At 37.8% G+C, this 21025-nt stretch overlaps 1 protein-coding gene across 3 annotated transcripts; it reads right to left on the bottom strand.

The window, feature by feature from the left end:
- Positions 1 to 609: 609 nt before the first annotated feature.
- On the bottom strand, positions 610 to 19332 carry LOC110440420 (mitochondrial ornithine transporter 1-like). 3 transcript variants are annotated; one of them, XM_021483486.1, is made up of 6 exons: positions 19150 to 19332; positions 15263 to 15396; positions 14269 to 14677; positions 12811 to 12983; positions 11614 to 11775; positions 610 to 3347 (listed from the first exon to the last, which is right to left on the bottom strand). In XM_021483486.1, the coding sequence occupies exons 2-6, from the start codon at positions 15363 to 15365 to the stop codon at positions 3220 to 3222; spliced, it is 975 nt and encodes a 324-aa protein (XP_021339161.1). In that variant the 5' UTR covers positions 15366 to 15396; positions 19150 to 19332; the 3' UTR covers positions 610 to 3219. The 3 variants fall into 3 exon arrangements, with proteins under 3 accessions (XP_021339161.1, XP_021339162.1, XP_021339164.1); XM_021483487.1 differs by having other exon boundaries at positions 19159 to 19332; XM_021483489.1 differs by having other exon boundaries at positions 19271 to 19332.
- Between the last annotated feature and the right edge of the window lie 1693 nt (positions 19333 to 21025).

The following is a 21025-nucleotide window of genomic DNA, read 5'->3' as shown; positions in this document are numbered from 1 at the left end:
CTTTTTTACATTGTCAATTCCATGAGTTACATGTAAGCAAAGTAAAGCTCGAACTTAACCGATTATTAATGAAAAGAGGTAATGAAAAATATAAGACTCCCTCAAGGAAGGATGCTAGTCTTTTGCAGGACTACCCTAAAGGTACTGATTGTCAAGCTGGGTCGACTACCCTCAAGGTACCGATTGTCAAGCTGGGTAGACTTAGGTACACAGCCATATTACAGTGTACTATTCAAGAATTCAAAAATATCTAACTGCTTTCAACAAGCGGAGCAAGTATTCAACCCGTACTGAAAGTGCTAACTTCTGCTCTTGAGTCTTACAATTTGCTTACCTCCAAAATCACAAAAGTTGATATGAGCTTCCCTGAGCAGGCATTGGAATTGCTCAAGTAAACAAATTGGTGGTATTTTACCAGACAGTTTGCTACTGCCTGCCATTTTATAGTTGTATACCATTTTACAATAACAATATGACTGACGAGTGGAATGAGGATAATCGGAAACTAAAGTTACTAAAAGACGGTGATTGCATTCATGTGTAAAAACAGTGCAAGCGTTCAATAAGGTAATGCAAAATACTTTTCATCCTTTGTTCTGTTTTTTTCTCTCCTATCTAATGAACATAGTTGACCATTAATGAATGATATAATGAAAAGTAGCCTGCTTTGCTGCCCAGATACGTGCAGTTAAGAGTATTGATTTAACACTTAAATTAATGTTATTAATTGGTAATGCAATATAGCTTACTGTCGTGTTGGCTTATGAGAATCGTATTTTTATTATTCCTTGGGACACAATAATCATATGGGAACCTGTGTTCTCAATCACCCGTATTCGATCTTTTATTTGGCACTTATTTCAAATTTCATAATTTTGCTCACATGAACATTGTTTTGCTTAGCTCATATCATTTTTGTTTTTTGTTAATGTAATCTCAAGTTAGTACATTGCCTCATTTGCATGTTAAAATGCCTGCGAGATATTGTATTTATCAGCAAAAACATGTTTGCACGTTGTGGGCAGAAATAGGTTTATTGTAAGGTTAACCCAAAATGTATCTTTTGAGTAATGAAGATTGCTGAAAATGTGATTTTGGCGTTTTTTTCTAGCCCCACAAGGCATGTCGTTTTTTTTCTATAAATCAAATGTAACACAACTGTGAATATTTCACACAGGTTCTACCTGTGTAAAGTAAGCCAGGTATGAAATGAGTCTATCAAAGTACTGGTGTGAACAATGTCCCTGTGATGTCTCTGGGATATGGTGAGCAACCATTCAATATTCTCTATTTATCACATTTTGTAGCAGTGAGGTTTAGGCTGTATCAACTTTATAAAAGTCATACATGTATTGTCACTAGGTGAAATATATCTTTCAGATTAAAAGTTACTGTCTTTATAAGAGTATGTTGAGTGGTAAAAAATAAGAGTATGTATTATGTTTCCTGTAGTATGCATATATATAATACTTCAAAGCCAGATCATGCTTCTTAAATGTCTCCAAGCACAATTAGATGCACCAGAATCAGACCTGGCATACCAAGCAAACATTAAAAACATCCTGATGTCACAAAAATGTGAAAAAACAAAAAGGGAAAATGTTAATATGCAGAATATTTTCATTCATGAAAATGTTGACACACCGACACATGGGCGACAGGTCAATATCCTCGCTCTATATACAGTGTGAAAAATTGTTCAATACTACATGATAGACAGCAATCACAGCCACATCAAGTTATCACTGAAGGAATGTGACAAACACAAATTTAACATATCTGATATACACTGTATACCAAGTTTCTATAATATCAAACCTTCAAACCATATCTCTATTTAATTTGGACACATGAACAAAAGGACAAGTTCATATTTCTAATCTCATATATAAAAACATTTGGCACAAATATGAGTTTAGAGACCATGAGCTGATCCAGAACTAATTGTATTAAAGAGAGTGGGGGCTGTATATCAAGTGTCAGTAGTGATCTAAAAAACTGTAATTAGTGTCTTTATTTAAATCACTCCATCAACCATGCATTTTTGAATAAAATGCCATCAACTCTTCCGTTAAATTAATCATGGAAAAGCCCATTTTGTACATCATTAATCAACATTTAAAGGGTTTTCATTTTGAAAGACTTTTACTGTTTACTGTTTCGTTTTAAAGCAGTTTCATTTTTCGTGTTAATGTGAAAAATTACCAGTGAATACAGTGTTGTTTAAAACTAGCTTCGGAGTAGTATTTTATTATAAACGATCTCAATCATGTTGTATTCATGAATTTACCATTAGCAAAAATAACCAGCTATACTTTACCAGATTTACTTTAACCAGCTTTTTTTACCAATTATATTCAGCCAGCTTCACTAAATCAGTTATAGTTTAACCAATATTACAACTAGGTTAACATAACCATCTATATACTAACAACTGTAACTAGTTACTTGAACTAGTTATACTTTAACCAGTCATACTTTAATATACTTCAACAAAAATACTTTACCAGATATTTTAACCAGCTATACTTTACCAGATATTTTAACCAGCTATACTTTACCAGTTCAGCTATATTTACCAGCTCAGCTATACTTTACCAGCTATACTTTAATATACTTCAACAAACTATATATTAACCAGCTATACTTTACCAGTTATACTTTACCAGCTATACTTTATCAGTTATACTTTAATATACTTCAACAAACTATATTTTAACCAGCTATACTTTACCAGTTATACTTTACCAGCTATACTTTATCAGTTATACTTTAATATACTTCAACAAACTATACTTTAACCAGTTATACTTTTACCAGATATTTTAACCAGCTATACTTTAACAAGCTGTTATTTCGTTCCGAGTATTGCTTTTATAAGATATTGCAACTAGGTCAACTTTACCAGTTTTGTGTTAACAAACTATCCTGTAACTAGTTACTTTAACCAGCTACACTTTACCAATAATACTATAACCGGACATTTTGACCAGCTGTACTTTAGTGAGCTTTACATGGTCCAGATACAATGTACTTTACTTTAACAAGCTATTCTTTAACAAGCTGAACTTTTACCAGCTTTTCTTTATACTATTAAAAAAAGATCGAAATACTTTGATGCCTGAATGAAGCATGGTGCAAGCAAAATCCTGTTTGAAAGTACATGGCAAAAGTTCAAAATCTTCAAAAATCATGTGAAAAACAAATTCAACAGATCTTTCATATATTTCTGTCAGCAAAATCTGTGAGAACTCTCTTTGTCGTCTCGTAGGTAAGAAACAGGGCACCAGTAGAGGGGAATGTCCTTACCACAGTAGGTCCTAGTCCATTATATAAAGCTCTGATACCTGGTATAATTAAAAACCAATATAAAATTTACCAAGACTGTTATTGTATTAAAGAATATCAGAAAATAAAATCCTGATTTCAAACAGGCACACAAGCGAATGCTGGTACACTACAAAATTGTAAAATATATCAAAACAAATTCAAGGACAACAGAGATAATCACTAACGTTTAATAGTGATTGAATGAAATTTAGAACACTTTTGCAACTTAAGAGGGGAATTTTAATACATGGCCAATGCTGGATTTTTGACCGATTTTTAAATACTTATTTGACAACTTTATATCAAATCTTTAATATAAAATGTGTGAAATGATATCAAGTAAGACTAATATCATGTAGGAGCAGGAACATGGATAAAATTCTGTTTGCGTCGAAAGCTCTCATAATAACACATACCTTCTGTCCTTCTTATGTGTGTGAGTGTTTTATAAAAGGAGGGGTAACACATACTTTCTGTCCTTCCTATGTGTGTGAGAGTTTTATAAAAGGAGGACTAACACATACCTTCTGCCCTTCCTATGTGTGTGCAAGTTTTATAAAAGGAGGACTAACACATACCTTCTGTCCTTCCTATGTGTGTGCACATCTTATAAAAGGAGGGGTAACACATACCTTCTGTCCTTCCTATGTGTGAGAGTTTATAAAAGGAGGGGTAACACATACCTTCTGTCCTTCCTATGTGTGTGAGAGTTTATAAAAGGAGGGGTAACACATACCTTCTGTCCTTCCTATGTGTGAGAGTTTATAAAAGGAGGGGTAACACATACCTTCTGTCCTTCCTATGTGTGTGAGAGTTTATAAAAGGAGGGGTAACACATACCTTCTGTCCTTCCTATGTGTGAGAGTTTATAAAAGGAGGGGTAACACATACCTTCTGTCCTTCCTATGTGTGTGAGAGTTTATAAAAGGAGGGGTAACACATACCTTCTGTCCTTCCTATGTGTGAGAGTTTATAAAAGGAGGGGTAACACATACCTTCTGTCCTTCCTATGTGTGTGAGAGTTTATAAAAGGAGGGGTAACACATACCTTCTGTCCTTCCTATGTGTGAGAGTTTATAAAAGGAGGGGTAACACATACCTTCTGTCCTTCCTATGTGTGTGAGAGTTTATAAAAGGAGGGGTAACACATACCTTCTGTCCTTCCTATGTGTGAGAGTTTATAAAAGGAGGGGTAACACATACCTTCTGTCCTTCCTATGTGTGTGAGAGTTTATAAAAGGAGGGGTAACACATACCTTCTGTCCTTCCTATGTGTGAGAGTTTATAAAAGGAGGGGTAACACATACCTTCTGTCCTTCCTATGTGTGTGAGAGTTTATAAAAGGAGGGGTAACACATACCTTCTGTCCTTCCTATGTGTGAGAGTTTATAAAAGGAGGGGTAACACATACCTTCTGTCCTTCCTATGTGTGTGAGAGTTTATAAAAGGAGGGGTAACACATACCTTCTGTCCTTCCTATGTGTGAGAGTTTATAAAAGGAGGGGTAACACATACCTTCTGTCCTTCCTATGTGTGTGAGAGTTTATAAAAGGAGGGGTAACACATACCTTCTGTCCTTCCTATGTGTGAGAGTTTATAAAAGGAGGGGTAACACATACCTTCTGTCCTTCCTATGTGTGTGAGAGTTTATAAAAGGAGGGGTAACACATACCTTCTGTCCTTCCTATGTGTGAGAGTTTATAAAAGGAGGGGTAACACATACCTTCTGTCCTTCCTATGTGTGTGAGAGTTTATAAAAGGAGGGGTAACACATACCTTCTGTCCTTCCTATGTGTGAGAGTTTATAAAAGGAGGGGTAACACATACCTTCTGTCCTTCCTATGTGTGTGAGAGTTTATAAAAGGAGGGGTAACACATACCTTCTGTCCTTCCTATGTGTGAGAGTTTATAAAAGGAGGGGTAACACATACCTTCTGTCCTTCCTATGTGTGTGAGAGTTTATAAAAGGAGGGGTAACACATACCTTCTGTCCTTCCTATGTGTGAGAGTTTATAAAAGGAGGGGTAACACATACCTTCTGTCCTTCCTATGTGTGTGAGAGTTTATAAAAGGAGGGGTAACACATACCTTCTGTCCTTCCTATGTGTGAGAGTTTATAAAAGGAGGGGTAACACATACCTTCTGTCCTTCCTATGTGTGTGAGAGTTTATAAAAGGAGGGGTAACACATACCTTCTGTCCTTCCTATGTGTGAGAGTTTATAAAAGGAGGGGTAACACATACCTTCTGTCCTTCCTATGTGTGTGAGAGTTTATAAAAGGAGGGGTAACACATACCTTCTGTCCTTCCTATGTGTGAGAGTTTATAAAAGGAGGGGTAACACATACCTTCTGTCCTTCCTATGTGTGTGAGAGTTTATAAAAGGAGGGGTAACACATACCTTCTGTCCTTCCTATGTGTGAGAGTTTATAAAAGGAGGGGTAACACATACCTTCTGTCCTTCCTATGTGTGTGAGAGTTTATAAAAGGAGGGGTAACACATACCTTCTGTCCTTCCTATGTGTGAGAGTTTATAAAAGGAGGGGTAACACATACCTTCTGTCCTTCCTATGTGTGTGAGAGTTTATAAAAGGAGGGGTAACACATACCTTCTGTCCTTCCTATGTGTGAGAGTTTATAAAAGGAGGGGTAACACATACCTTCTGTCCTTCCTATGTGTGTGAGAGTTTATAAAAGGAGGGGTAACACATACCTTCTGTCCTTCCTATGTGTGAGAGTTTATAAAAGGAGGGGTAACACATACCTTCTGTCCTTCCTATGTGTGTGAGAGTTTATAAAAGGAGGGGTAACACATACCTTCTGTCCTTCCTATGTGTGAGAGTTTATAAAAGGAGGGGTAACACATACCTTCTGTCCTTCCTATGTGTGTGAGAGTTTATAAAAGGAGGGGTAACACATACCTTCTGTCCTTCCTATGTGTGAGAGTTTATAAAAGGAGGGGTAACACATACCTTCTGTCCTTCCTATGTGTGTGAGAGTTTATAAAAGGAGGGGTAACACATACCTTCTGTCCTTCCTATGTGTGAGAGTTTATAAAAGGAGGGGTAACACATACCTTCTGTCCTTCCTATGTGTGTGAGAGTTTATAAAAGGAGGGGTAACACATACCTTCTGTCCTTCCTATGTGTGAGAGTTTATAAAAGGAGGGGTAACACATACCTTCTGTCCTTCCTATGTGTGTGAGAGTTTATAAAAGGAGGGGTAACACATACCTTCTGTCCTTCCTATGTGTGAGAGTTTATAAAAGGAGGGGTAACACATACCTTCTGTCCTTCCTATGTGTGTGAGAGTTTATAAAAGGAGGGGTAACACATACCTTCTGTCCTTCCTATGTGTGAGAGTTTATAAAAGGAGGGGTAACACATACCTTCTGTCCTTCCTATGTGTGTGAGAGTTTATAAAAGGAGGGGTAACACATACCTTCTGTCCTTCCTATGTGTGAGAGTTTATAAAAGGAGGGGTAACACATACCTTCTGTCCTTCCTATGTGTGTGAGAGTTTATAAAAGGAGGGGTAACACATACCTTCTGTCCTTCCTATGTGTGAGAGTTTATAAAAGGAGGGGTAACACATACCTTCTGTCCTTCCTATGTGTGTGAGAGTTTATAAAAGGAGGGGTAACACATACCTTCTGTCCTTCCTATGTGTGAGAGTTTATAAAAGGAGGGGTAACACATACCTTCTGTCCTTCCTATGTGTGTGAGAGTTTATAAAAGGAGGGGTAACACATACCTTCTGTCCTTCCTATGTGTGAGAGTTTATAAAAGGAGGGGTAACACATACCTTCTGTCCTTCCTATGTGTGTGAGAGTTTATAAAAGGAGGGGTAACACATACCTTCTGTCCTTCCTATGTGTGAGAGTTTATAAAAGGAGGGGTAACACATACCTTCTGTCCTTCCTATGTGTGTGAGAGTTTATAAAAGGAGGGGTAACACATACCTTCTGTCCTTCCTATGTGTGAGAGTTTATAAAAGGAGGGGTAACACATACCTTCTGTCCTTCCTATGTGTGTGAGAGTTTATAAAAGGAGGGGTAACACATACCTTCTGTCCTTCCTATGTGTGAGAGTTTATAAAAGGAGGGGTAACACATACCTTCTGTCCTTCCTATGTGTGTGAGAGTTTATAAAAGGAGGGGTAACACATACCTTCTGTCCTTCCTATGTGTGAGAGTTTATAAAAGGAGGGGTAACACATACCTTCTGTCCTTCCTATGTGTGTGAGAGTTTATAAAAGGAGGGGTAACACATACCTTCTGTCCTTCCTATGTGTGAGAGTTTATAAAAGGAGGGGTAACACATACCTTCTGTCCTTCCTATGTGTGTGAGAGTTTATAAAAGGAGGGGTAACACATACCTTCTGTCCTTCCTATGTGTGAGAGTTTATAAAAGGAGGGGTAACACATACCTTCTGTCCTTCCTATGTGTGTGAGAGTTTATAAAAGGAGGGGTAACACATACCTTCTGTCCTTCCTATGTGTGAGAGTTTATAAAAGGAGGGGTAACACATACCTTCTGTCCTTCCTATGTGTGTGAGAGTTTATAAAAGGAGGGGTAACACATACCTTCTGTCCTTCCTATGTGTGAGAGTTTATAAAAGGAGGGGTAACACATACCTTCTGTCCTTCCTATGTGTGTGAGAGTTTATAAAAGGAGGGGTAACACATACCTTCTGTCCTTCCTATGTGTGAGAGTTTATAAAAGGAGGGGTAACACATACCTTCTGTCCTTCCTATGTGTGTGAGAGTTTATAAAAGGAGGGGTAACACATACCTTCTGTCCTTCCTATGTGTGAGAGTTTATAAAAGGAGGGGTAACACATACCTTCTGTCCTTCCTATGTGTGTGAGAGTTTATAAAAGGAGGGGTAACACATACCTTCTGTCCTTCCTATGTGTGAGAGTTTATAAAAGGAGGGGTAACACATACCTTCTGTCCTTCCTATGTGTGTGAGAGTTTATAAAAGGAGGGGTAACACATACCTTCTGTCCTTCCTATGTGTGAGAGTTTATAAAAGGAGGGGTAACACATACCTTCTGTCCTTCCTATGTGTGTGAGAGTTTATAAAAGGAGGGGTAACACATACCTTCTGTCCTTCCTATGTGTGAGAGTTTATAAAAGGAGGGGTAACACATACCTTCTGTCCTTCCTATGTGTGTGAGAGTTTATAAAAGGAGGGGTAACACATACCTTCTGTCCTTCCTATGTGTGAGAGTTTATAAAAGGAGGGGTAACACATACCTTCTGTCCTTCCTATGTGTGTGAGAGTTTATAAAAGGAGGGGTAACACATACCTTCTGTCCTTCCTATGTGTGAGAGTTTATAAAAGGAGGGGTAACACATACCTTCTGTCCTTCCTATGTGTGTGAGAGTTTATAAAAGGAGGGGTAACACATACCTTCTGTCCTTCCTATGTGTGAGAGTTTATAAAAGGAGGGGTAACACATACCTTCTGTCCTTCCTATGTGTGTGAGAGTTTATAAAAGGAGGGGTAACACATACCTTCTGTCCTTCCTATGTGTGAGAGTTTATAAAAGGAGGGGTAACACATACCTTCTGTCCTTCCTATGTGTGTGAGAGTTTATAAAAGGAGGGGTAACACATACCTTCTGTCCTTCCTATGTGTGAGAGTTTATAAAAGGAGGGGTAACACATACCTTCTGTCCTTCCTATGTGTGTGAGAGTTTATAAAAGGAGGGGTAACACATACCTTCTGTCCTTCCTATGTGTGAGAGTTTATAAAAGGAGGGGTAACACATACCTTCTGTCCTTCCTATGTGTGTGAGAGTTTATAAAAGGAGGGGTAACACATACCTTCTGTCCTTCCTATGTGTGAGAGTTTATAAAAGGAGGGGTAACACATACCTTCTGTCCTTCCTATGTGTGTGAGAGTTTATAAAAGGAGGGGTAACACATACCTTCTGTCCTTCCTATGTGTGAGAGTTTATAAAAGGAGGGGTAACACATACCTTCTGTCCTTCCTATGTGTGTGAGAGTTTATAAAAGGAGGGGTAACACATACCTTCTGTCCTTCCTATGTGTGAGAGTTTATAAAAGGAGGGGTAACACATACCTTCTGTCCTTCCTATGTGTGTGAGAGTTTATAAAAGGAGGGGTAACACATACCTTCTGTCCTTCCTATGTGTGAGAGTTTATAAAAGGAGGGGTAACACATACCTTCTGTCCTTCCTATGTGTGTGAGAGTTTATAAAAGGAGGGGTAACACATACCTTCTGTCCTTCCTATGTGTGAGAGTTTATAAAAGGAGGGGTAACACATACCTTCTGTCCTTCCTATGTGTGTGAGAGTTTATAAAAGGAGGGGTAACACATACCTTCTGTCCTTCCTATGTGTGAGAGTTTATAAAAGGAGGGGTAACACATACCTTCTGTCCTTCCTATGTGTGTGAGAGTTTATAAAAGGAGGGGTAACACATACCTTCTGTCCTTCCTATGTGTGAGAGTTTATAAAAGGAGGGGTAACACATACCTTCTGTCCTTCCTATGTGTGTGAGAGTTTATAAAAGGAGGGGTAACACATACCTTCTGTCCTTCCTATGTGTGAGAGTTTATAAAAGGAGGGGTAACACATACCTTCTGTCCTTCCTATGTGTGTGAGAGTTTATAAAAGGAGGGGTAACACATACCTTCTGTCCTTCCTATGTGTGAGAGTTTATAAAAGGAGGGGTAACACATACCTTCTGTCCTTCCTATGTGTGTGAGAGTTTATAAAAGGAGGGGTAACACATACCTTCTGTCCTTCCTATGTGTGAGAGTTTATAAAAGGAGGGGTAACACATACCTTCTGTCCTTCCTATGTGTGTGAGAGTTTATAAAAGGAGGGGTAACACATACCTTCTGTCCTTCCTATGTGTGAGAGTTTATAAAAGGAGGGGTAACACATACCTTCTGTCCTTCCTATGTGTGTGAGAGTTTATAAAAGGAGGGGTAACACATACCTTCTGTCCTTCCTATGTGTGAGAGTTTATAAAAGGAGGGGTAACACATACCTTCTGTCCTTCCTATGTGTGTGAGAGTTTATAAAAGGAGGGGTAACACATACCTTCTGTCCTTCCTATGTGTGAGAGTTTATAAAAGGAGGGGTAACACATACCTTCTGTCCTTCCTATGTGTGTGAGAGTTTATAAAAGGAGGGGTAACACATACCTTCTGTCCTTCCTATGTGTGAGAGTTTATAAAAGGAGGGGTAACACATACCTTCTGTCCTTCCTATGTGTGTGAGAGTTTATAAAAGGAGGGGTAACACATACCTTCTGTCCTTCCTATGTGTGAGAGTTTATAAAAGGAGGGGTAACACATACCTTCTGTCCTTCCTATGTGTGTGAGAGTTTATAAAAGGAGGGGTAACACATACCTTCTGTCCTTCCTATGTGTGAGAGTTTATAAAAGGAGGGGTAACACATACCTTCTGTCCTTCCTATGTGTGTGAGAGTTTATAAAAGGAGGGGTAACACATACCTTCTGTCCTTCCTATGTGTGAGAGTTTATAAAAGGAGGGGTAACACATACCTTCTGTCCTTCCTATGTGTGTGAGAGTTTATAAAAGGAGGGGTAACACATACCTTCTGTCCTTCCTATGTGTGAGAGTTTATAAAAGGAGGGGTAACACATACCTTCTGTCCTTCCTATGTGTGTGAGAGTTTATAAAAGGAGGGGTAACACATACCTTCTGTCCTTCCTATGTGTGAGAGTTTATAAAAGGAGGGGTAACACATACCTTCTGTCCTTCCTATGTGTGTGAGAGTTTATAAAAGGAGGGGTAACACATACCTTCTGTCCTTCCTATGTGTGAGAGTTTATAAAAGGAGGGGTAACACATACCTTCTGTCCTTCCTATGTGTGTGAGAGTTTATAAAAGGAGGGGTAACACATACCTTCTGTCCTTCCTATGTGTGTGAGAGTTTATAAAAGGAGGGGTAACACATACCTTCTGTCCTTCTTATGTTTGTGAGAGTTTATAAAAGGAGGGGTAACACACACCTTCTGTCCTTCCTATGTGTGTGAGAGTTTTATAAAAGGAGGGGTAACACATACCTTCTGTCCTTCCTATGTGTGTGAGAGTTTATAAAAGGAGGGGTAACACATACCTTCTGTCCTTCTTATGTTTGTGAGAGTTTATAAAAGAAGGGGTAACACATACCTTCTGTCCTTCCTATGTGTGTGAGAGTTTTATAAAAGGAGGGGTAACACATACCTTCTGTCCTTCCTATGTGTGAGAGTTTATAAAAGGAGGGGTAACACATACCTTCTGTCCTTCCTATGTGTGTGAGAGTTTTAAAAAAGGCGGGGGCCTTGGTGCCCACTGTGCTCTCTACTTGGATTCTTGACTTAACCACGTCTGTAGGGAAGATGGTAACCCACAGACAAACACCTCCTATACCTCCAGACACCACTGTCCGCCACACACCTACAGCCACAAGACAAATCTATGGTTAACTGTAAGTGTAATCTGAACTCTAGCATGGTTTTAGAAAAATACTGAACATGGTGTGGATGTCTTGAAACCCACATGTCATAAGTGTCTTCATTACTGTCTTGAGAACAATGTCACTTGATTTTTTTAAATTTCATTATTATTTATTTTGTTCTGATCATGTGGTCATGGTTTAATGTCAACAGTCAAAGTAAGACAACATGACTCCTGATTAAGTCGGGTATTGAATCCTAATCGTGATTTTATAAATAAATTTGCAATCCTCACATATGTGTTCATCTGATGTCTCAGACTGCGTAAGGCTTGTTCTGTTACCTACATATGTGGATATAAAATTGTTCTTTATAGGCAGATTGTATATTCTGTAAAACCTTACTCAGCATTTCCCAGTACCTATTTCCCAGTACCTATGTCCAATGCATTTCCCAAAAAAAAAGGAACTTCACAATAACATCACGTAAAAAGATGTCAATGATGGAATAATGAAGCCACGTTACAAAAACATTAAAATTGTGCTAAAATGTTTATCGCCAATTCTGCTTTCAGTTTGTGGATTTGATCAGTGGATAACCCACCAACAAGGTCCAGTCAAAAAATAGTTCTGTCCACTGGGGTCATACAACATATTGTATTATCACAGCTTAAAATACACGACCTTTAATTGCATGGCTTAAAAACTGACTTTATCAGTATAATAAGGTAAACAAGGTATGAAATGGATATTTTTTCATCCATGCTTCACACGGATGGAAAATATCAAAATGTTATATCCTTTCATATAAACTGCACGGACATTTCTATGAGCAATTTTCTGTTTCTCAATGTTGTTGACAAGGTGTAAGATGAATAAGGTAAACAAGGTATGAAATGGATATTTTTTCATGCATGCTTCACACTGATGGAAAATATCAAAATGTTATATCCTTTCATATAAACTGCACGGACATTTCTATGAGCAATTTTCTGTTTCTCAATGTTGTTGACAAGGTGTAATATGAATATACAAACCAATCTCATCTTTTGTTTTGCCAGGAGGTGTGAGGTAGTGTCGTGAGATTTCATAGCCTCCAAAGAAGAAGAAGTAGCCGGGCACCTCCCTGGCCATGGTACTGGTGAGGCCCTTGAACATGCCCTGGATTCCTTCTTGGCGCAGGATGTCTTTCGTTAGCCCCCAGGGTCCTCTACCAAGAGAAGCAAAACATAGACATATGTTTTTTAAAAATATCATAATTCTGGTAAAAAACATTTGGTAACTTTCAAACAACTATTTTGGCTGGTTTTGTTGGTATAACACTTACTTGGTCTATTTGTAGTAAGTAAAGCAACACACAGTCATAGAACACATGTTGATTGACCAACTCTGTCATTAACATATGGTCGAAACTACAAAAACAAGTGTTTTCTTCTAAAAGGTAAAAATTTTGCTTTTTATCCAATCCTATGTATAATTATTGGTATATCACATAGTATTGTCTACATGGGGCAAGGAAGTAACCCCAACAGTGTAGACAGTTTCAGATTGTCAAACTTCCAGAACAATCCATTCATTTATAATGACACAGAAAAACAGAACACTTACATTACATAAAAACAAAATATAATATATGAAGGATATCACAAATATTGAAAAAAAACCCACCTCAGCTAGCATAAGCCGAAGGAACAATTGTCTAATTTACTAATCATGATTGCACATGTTTCTGGTTTCCATTCCTAAATAGGGTATTCCAGTTATCTTTCACAACTAGTAAATAAGATACTTAACTCTTGGTGATTATACACTTAACTATGGGTATTATTCAAAGTCATACTTTTCCCACATGACTGTGATACCTCTTTTGACATCACCAAGATTTTCCCTTTTTGATTTGTTTGGTTTGGTTTAACTTTATTAAATGTCCTATTAACAGTATGTGTGTAGTGTATGCAGGAGACAGAGTATGTTGGTGTGCTTGCCTCCTTGTGATACCGCAGATCTGACGCCGACTTTAAAGTGCTATCTCACTGAAATACCATGCCGAAGGCACCAAGCACAGCATTCAGCTCGGTCACATTATATACTGATAACGGGTGAACCAGTTGTTGCCATTCCCCTAAATGCTGAACGTTAAGCAGGGTATAACAACATGGTGTCTCGGATCAAATCTGACAATGTACATGCTTTTTCATAAGAAAGCATTATGACTAAACAGACCATGCAATATACTTTAAAGCTTCAGTTATGGGGAAATTATATTACGATATTGTAAATCATTCTACTTCTGAAAGTGTAACTTTGTTTGAAGCTGTTTTTTGGGACCAAATTCTGGCCCTCCATGCTGATCTGTTTCGTTTCAAATAACATATACTGGGGGGAAAGGACCAAAACAGAATAATAACTATCTTGTAAAAGGAGTGATCAAAGTAGCTTCTTCGGACAGGTTTCACAGTACAACACTCACTAACGGTACAAGCACTTTTACACACATTTTCAGTTTGTCCATGCCTCCCTCCAATTTTCCCTGTGTCGCCATTTCTCTCATGGCCTGTAGACGGCACTTGATGAGCTCTGTCGGACAGAGTGTGAAGGAACAGAAGAAAGCCGCTCCACTCCCCGATATAGCATTCTCCACTGGATGTAAGTCGGCCACACTTTGTTTCCCACAAATGTTCATCACCACCTTTTGACAGAGACCATAGAACATGAAGAGGACCGAGTTCTCAGCTATGTTGGCTGTCATGGCTGGCAATGTGCCAGCGTATAGTCCTCTTATACCGTCCTGTCTGTAAGTTTTCATGAAACAATCCAATGCATTTTTATACAGGCTAGGGAATGTCTGCATCTTCACCTTGACTGTGTCCAGGGACTGACCTACTACCACATTGGCTATTCCACCTGTAAGTATAACATGCAGGTGATTGATCATTTTGACAAGAGGTACACTGTATAAGCATTTTACATAGCAGGTATTTCAGAAAAGTATGATTTTGTGTCCTGGACTTGCCTTTTTGGGCTATAGGGCTAAACGTATTTTGAAAAGTTGTGATATAGTTTAATTTGAGACCTTTAGGAAATTGACAAAATATAAAGAAATTTGCAGCATTTCAGACTCAATGACAGATTTTTATAAAAAAAAACTTGATGTAAAGTATATCTCAATTTTATATGATCTCCAATTCCTAATCTGTAAGGTAGATGAAATCCTTTACAGTGAATATCACATTTTATCCTGCAGTCTGATGTCAACTTGATTCCAATTAGTAAATACAATGCATGGGAATATATGGGTAAATTCAAAAGATTGCTATTTATTGAAACCTTTCTAAGCCCTGAATGTGAAAACTTTCTGCCCTTTTTTTGGTGTTCATTAAGCTTTCACCTATTTAATTAAGCTTTTCCCCCCCAAAATCATTTTTTTTTCAATTATCTTATTCACAAAGTAACTTTATTGATAAAAACGTTTCCACAACCATATATTACCATTGACACCTCCAACAAAGTCAATGCTAGCGTCCACTGTCTGTCGTAGAGGGGAGACAACTCTTACTGATCCATCCAGTGTACCCATCTCATCAGTAGGCATTATATGTCTTTAATAGCAGACAAGTTTTATTCTGTGGAAAGAAAAAAACAATCAATCAATGACAATGTATAGGTATTTCTTTCTGGTCATCATAACAAACATTGTGATAGTAGTTTGATCGTTAATTGTAATGTTGTGTAAGTGTAATAGGACGAGGAATAGTGATAAAGATAGTGCCGTCACCGGGGCTCGAACCTGCGACCCTTGGCTCTCCAGCCCCATGCTCTACCACTGAGCTAAAGGGAAATTCCCTACAGCTGACGCTTGTAAGGCAACCTAATCAATGCACATCTTTTACATTAGTACATCTTACCTTAAATTTTTACCAGTAGTTTGAGGGATGGATAGACTCAAGGACATGTGCATGTTAAAATCTAAATTACACTCATGTAGGTCCTGGCAACAGGTATGATTGTCTTCAGAGTCCAAAGGAAGTAGGTTTTACACGACACACTTTTCTATCCTGTCACTTTTACTTACTCTACTTTACATTTAGATTATACCATTTGCAATATTTCTTTTGGAACAACTTCTCAGATATTAGAATAGTCCAAAATAACATTTTTTTTTACTTTTATTGAAAGTGCAAGCCCACATGCACCTCTCTTGTGAATCAAAATTGTAAATGGTGGATGCCTCTTAAACTTAGGATCCCCATACCTCAACCAAAAAATGTGGCTTTTAATGAATTGGAAATATCTTACCTGCATGAGAATAGCTTGAATAAATTTGTAACAGAAAAGAGAGCAATGTGCTTCCATTGTGGATCAAACCAGCGACCCCCCGGCTTCCAAGCCAGCTGCTCTTTCATTTGAGCTAAATGGACATTCCCTCTAGAGCGAAGCTAGAAGGTGACCGTGATCTATGTACAATTAAAATCTGCCACACTTCTCCCCCATTTTTAAATGTGTTCTCCCTAGAACACCACAACAACTCAGGTTCTAACTTCCGGTCTCCACACAGGGAGGGCCACAGACACCATTTGTAAAAGAAAAATATAGACAGAGATATCCCGATCTTGCTCCGTTACAAGTAATTGATTTTTCTCTCACCTTATAGTTTAAAAAGTATTAAATTTCCCTACAGTTTACAAGTTTCCTGTCTGGGGTCTCAAATAAATACGGCCTCTTCTGACAACATCAAAACAATATATACAACGACAAAACAGAAAATTTATAATGCGTAAATGCATATTGTCAATTTTGCATATTCATGCAGGTGGTTGTGTAACAAGAGAGGAAACATGCACAGCCAGACCAGGGTTCGAACCCAGGACCCTCCAAACTCTAGACGGGTGCTCTACCAATTGAGCTATCTGGTCGCCGACAATCGACCCAGTCAAGTTCCGCTACAGTTGAATACATCACAGACACTGAGTAAAATTTTTGTAAAATGTTGCCGAAAGATGCCAGACAGACTGGCCAAAAAGAAAAATATATCTATCATTGGGTACAGATACATATTACGTGGGATATCCCTGTGTGAGAAAGCCTTCCCCAGTGTATAAATTGTTTTAACCTTGAGATTTAGGTCTGATTTTACTCTATTTTAACTCAAGATTTTTTATTTTTTTTATTTCAACATTTGTGAAAAAAGATGTTAACTTAATTCACTCTTTTTGGATCAGAGCATGCAACATGATGATGGAGGTCTTAATGTGGGAGGAAACTGGAGTAGTGACCTGGAGAAAACCTATGCACTTGGTAAGCCAGGTGACCCTATACCTTTTCATGACTTTTATAATTGAGCTGACAGCAAAGGAAATTGTACAATTTCCTACAGTCAGAATAAATCTGTGTATCTGTGTATCTGTGTATACATCTGTGTATGTCCGATCAGGAAATCAGATATCAACCATCTTGGTGAAAGACGTTTGCCCGATGCGCTAAGCCACCTGATCACTGTGTTAATTGGAAGCTACACATGTAGTGTCATATCGTGTTGAGATGTGCACTACATCTGATTACAACTCATACCAGGAAGAAGAACAATGCTACAGGGCTTGGAATGCTAGTCATTTCGGTAACAAGTCGTTTCGGGAGTCCCGAAGACGTTTCACGACATGACACAAGATATTTCAGGGGCTTAATCAAGTCGTTTGGGACATATAAAATTTTCACTCATATAAAGTTCTGTAAATTCACAAGTATGGTTTTAGTCTTTGACCTGTGTCACGATCTACCCGTGCTTGGGATCATTATAATTAGTGTTACCAGATTGCTAGTGCTTGATGGGATACCTGCCAACATTTACCCGGTTGACAGTGTGTTGTTACCTGGTGAAACTAATCTCATAATTAAATACAGATCTAGAGGAACTTATGAAATTCAACATTCAAATTCTTCCCTTATTGATAGGTTCCTTGTTTGATATTGTAATAATATGTTTTCAATTCACTCTAGTGTCCATTACTGACATTAATTAAGAGACGAATGAGTTAACATTGATTCTAACCACAGGGACCTGATAATTTTTTACAGCTATATTTGGACCATAACTAAGGTGCTCAGAGTAATTTTACATGTTTTAGGGGTTTAGATAGAGTTTCGGTAAAAATGACACCCTCAATGATCATATACACAGGGACCTGAGAATTTGTTACAGCTATATTTGGACCAAAACTAAGGTGCTCAGAGTAATTTTACATGTTTTAGGGGTTTAGATCGACTTTCGGTAAAAATGACACCCACAATTCATTGTAGAATATGTTTTAGACATGTAAATTAATTCATCATTTTCAGCAATATGTTTTAAACGATGTTCTTATGTTTGTATTTGTGTCTATGTGAAAGTTATATATATATTAACTTCATGTTTTATTAAAATCATGTAATGGTAAATGTATGATGGGAGAAGGCTATGATAAGTTGTAATAACTTTTACCCAATCCATTGTTCAAGTTTATTTGACATTAAAATATGTTTGAAGAAAAAAGACAATGGTATCTACAGAAGAAAAAAATGAAAATCTCGAAACAAATTTTGACATGTCACGAAACAAGTCCTGAAACGACTTTCGTCTTGTTACCGAAATGACCTGACACCGGGGCTCAAACCCTGGACCTCTGTTCTACTGAGCTATACGATCAGCAGTAGTTATTTTGGTCTTTATCAACTAGGCCTACTGTTACATCCAAAATAAAATGAGTGGAAGGTTCCTGTTCCTGTAATCAAGTAAATGCAAATTTAACTGTCCCGAAATTCACAGTATAAGTTCAAGTGTTCTTTTCTGTTTTAACTACAGCGGGACAGTATCCTTAATCCCAATCTCACTGAGATTCGGACACATTTGCTGATGGTAGTGGCTCTAATGGCTAAACCCCAATCGATACAGGGCCGTTTTCGTTTAAACGGTCAAACCGATCGGACCACTGTTGTTCGTTTATTAAATAAGGTCGGACCTAGTAATGTGATGCTGCTTTCAGGCAAGCCTTGAGAAAGCCTTGCAAGGCCTGCATACACATTTGCAGGTCCGCCGGATTTATACCCGAAATTGTTACATTTATAAACGGTCAAACCGTCTGTTCCGCATAAACGAACAGGCCCCAGGTCTACTAGTACTGTAATCATCAGCCATTGAACGAATCAATCTTGGCCAGGGGTAGACCTGTGACCTAAAGTACAGTTAGGCCACAGGTACTAGCCTCATCAGTGTCAATATACTTATAATATATAGGTTTATTGACAGACGAGGCTATTACCTGTATTAGGCCTACCTGTCTTCTCGTTTATGCTGCGTTACAACGTACCCTTATTATGATATCCCTAAGCATGCAAACCTTTACCTGATTTACCTGATCCTCGGTCTGTTGTAAGTACACAATGAACAACTAGTCTCTTCGGTTACAATTGGACAGCTGTCACTATGTTTTTCAAGTAAAGAAAAACCAGTGTGGTGTAACTTACAGTATTTCAGCAAGAAACACGATGATTTACACGTCTGTTTTCATTAGATTTCAATGACCTTCAGCGAGAGTTATCTTCCCGGAAACGTAATAGCATTGGTTCAATAAGACACACCTTAAAAAACGGCGCGCACTGTTTAAACACTGTGTTTTAAAATTTATTGAATATGTTTATTATGAAGTTCTAATAGATCTAGAGTTTATTATGTATAAAATATTATATATACAGATGTACAGTGACGATAAGTTTTATTATTTTTCCTCCGAACACAAATCCTCCTTTCAGGAATGCATTTCTAATTACCATTCTCATACACAACTTTACACCGATGGTTCCAAAGAAGGTGAGAAAGTGGCCGCAGCCTGCTGTTCTGCTAATTCTTGCACTTCAGTTCGACTACCAGACGGCGCCCCCATATGGTTTGGCCCTCGACCATATCCGGCGATGAATTACACATTAAAAAGGCAATCATTTGTTCAGACTCTCTATCTGTTCTACAAAGTTTACAGTTACGAGACCCTAAAAACAGACTTGTACAAAACCTTATTTTTCGAATATCTCGTATCTTAAAAAAATCTAAAATAACTTTACTATGGATTCCGAGCCATGGTTTAATTAAAGGCAACGGATTTGTTTATAGAGAAGCAAAAAATGCGTTAAATCTCGAACAAACAAATATCAAACTACCATATACAGATTTTAAACCTATTATTCGTACAGCAATTCAAACTTTTAAAAATACAACCGAACCTTAAAACATGTGTTCCCGGCCGGAAAGATCGTAGAGAGAAAGTTGTCCTCTCTCGGCTCCGTACTGGGCACACATATCCTACTCATTCGTACCATATCCCTTTAAAACGAAAATATCCACCTTCATGCATGCTCCGCATATGACACTCCATTTTCTGTGGAACATTTTTTTAATAGAATGTTCAGATTTTAAACATATTCGTGATACTTACTTCCGGAGTCTCGGATATAAAAACTATTTTCAGTTCCGTGGACTCGAAGGCATTATTTAACTATTTGAATAATATAGACTCTGATGTCTTTTAACCCACCTTACCCTCTTTGACGTTATGCATATGTCACATATTCCATATAATCTATATAATCATTTACACATAAAATGCGAATGCTTTTAAAATATGCATTTGTTATCTTCGCTACTCTCATGTTTGTTGAATAAAATAAACAAATAAATCACCATGGCCCTAAACACAAACAAACAAACAAACAATTATTTGTTCAAGTTACCGGTGTTATTTTCCCATTTGGTTTAATGTTAATTTACCATTCCCCCCCCCCCCCCCCCCCCCCCCCCCCCCCCCCCCTAACTTCCTGCTTAATCAACCGATTATTCAGAATATAATTGACTTATTTTGATGGTCTATTTAATTTGGTTCTAGGAAATAACGGCACAATTTTATTATGTTTTTTCTTTGATTATCTTTTCTCTTAATGGGTGTATACCATAAGAAATAACAAAAAAGTTTGGTCTTATATCATTGTTTATATAGATTGATCAGGACTTATACATGAAGGCAAGCATATTGTACGCCACCGTCACAAACCAATGCCATTGTATGACACACAAAACGCCATTGACACTATATATAAACATGCACCATATCATTGATAATACAATATATTTACATTTGCCCCCGAACCGTCCCATTACAACAGTGTTAGAGGGCAAGTGTAATTATATAGGTTATAACCTACAACTGCTCGACTATCATTACAACTGCCTGT

The sequence above is a fragment of the Mizuhopecten yessoensis genome, unplaced genomic scaffold, assembly GCF_002113885.1.
Source record: "Mizuhopecten yessoensis strain PY_sf001 unplaced genomic scaffold, ASM211388v2 scaffold11181, whole genome shotgun sequence".
Classification (NCBI taxonomy): Eukaryota; Metazoa; Mollusca; class Bivalvia; order Pectinida; family Pectinidae; genus Mizuhopecten; species Mizuhopecten yessoensis.
This window is presented reverse-complemented; position numbering and strand designations above follow the sequence as displayed.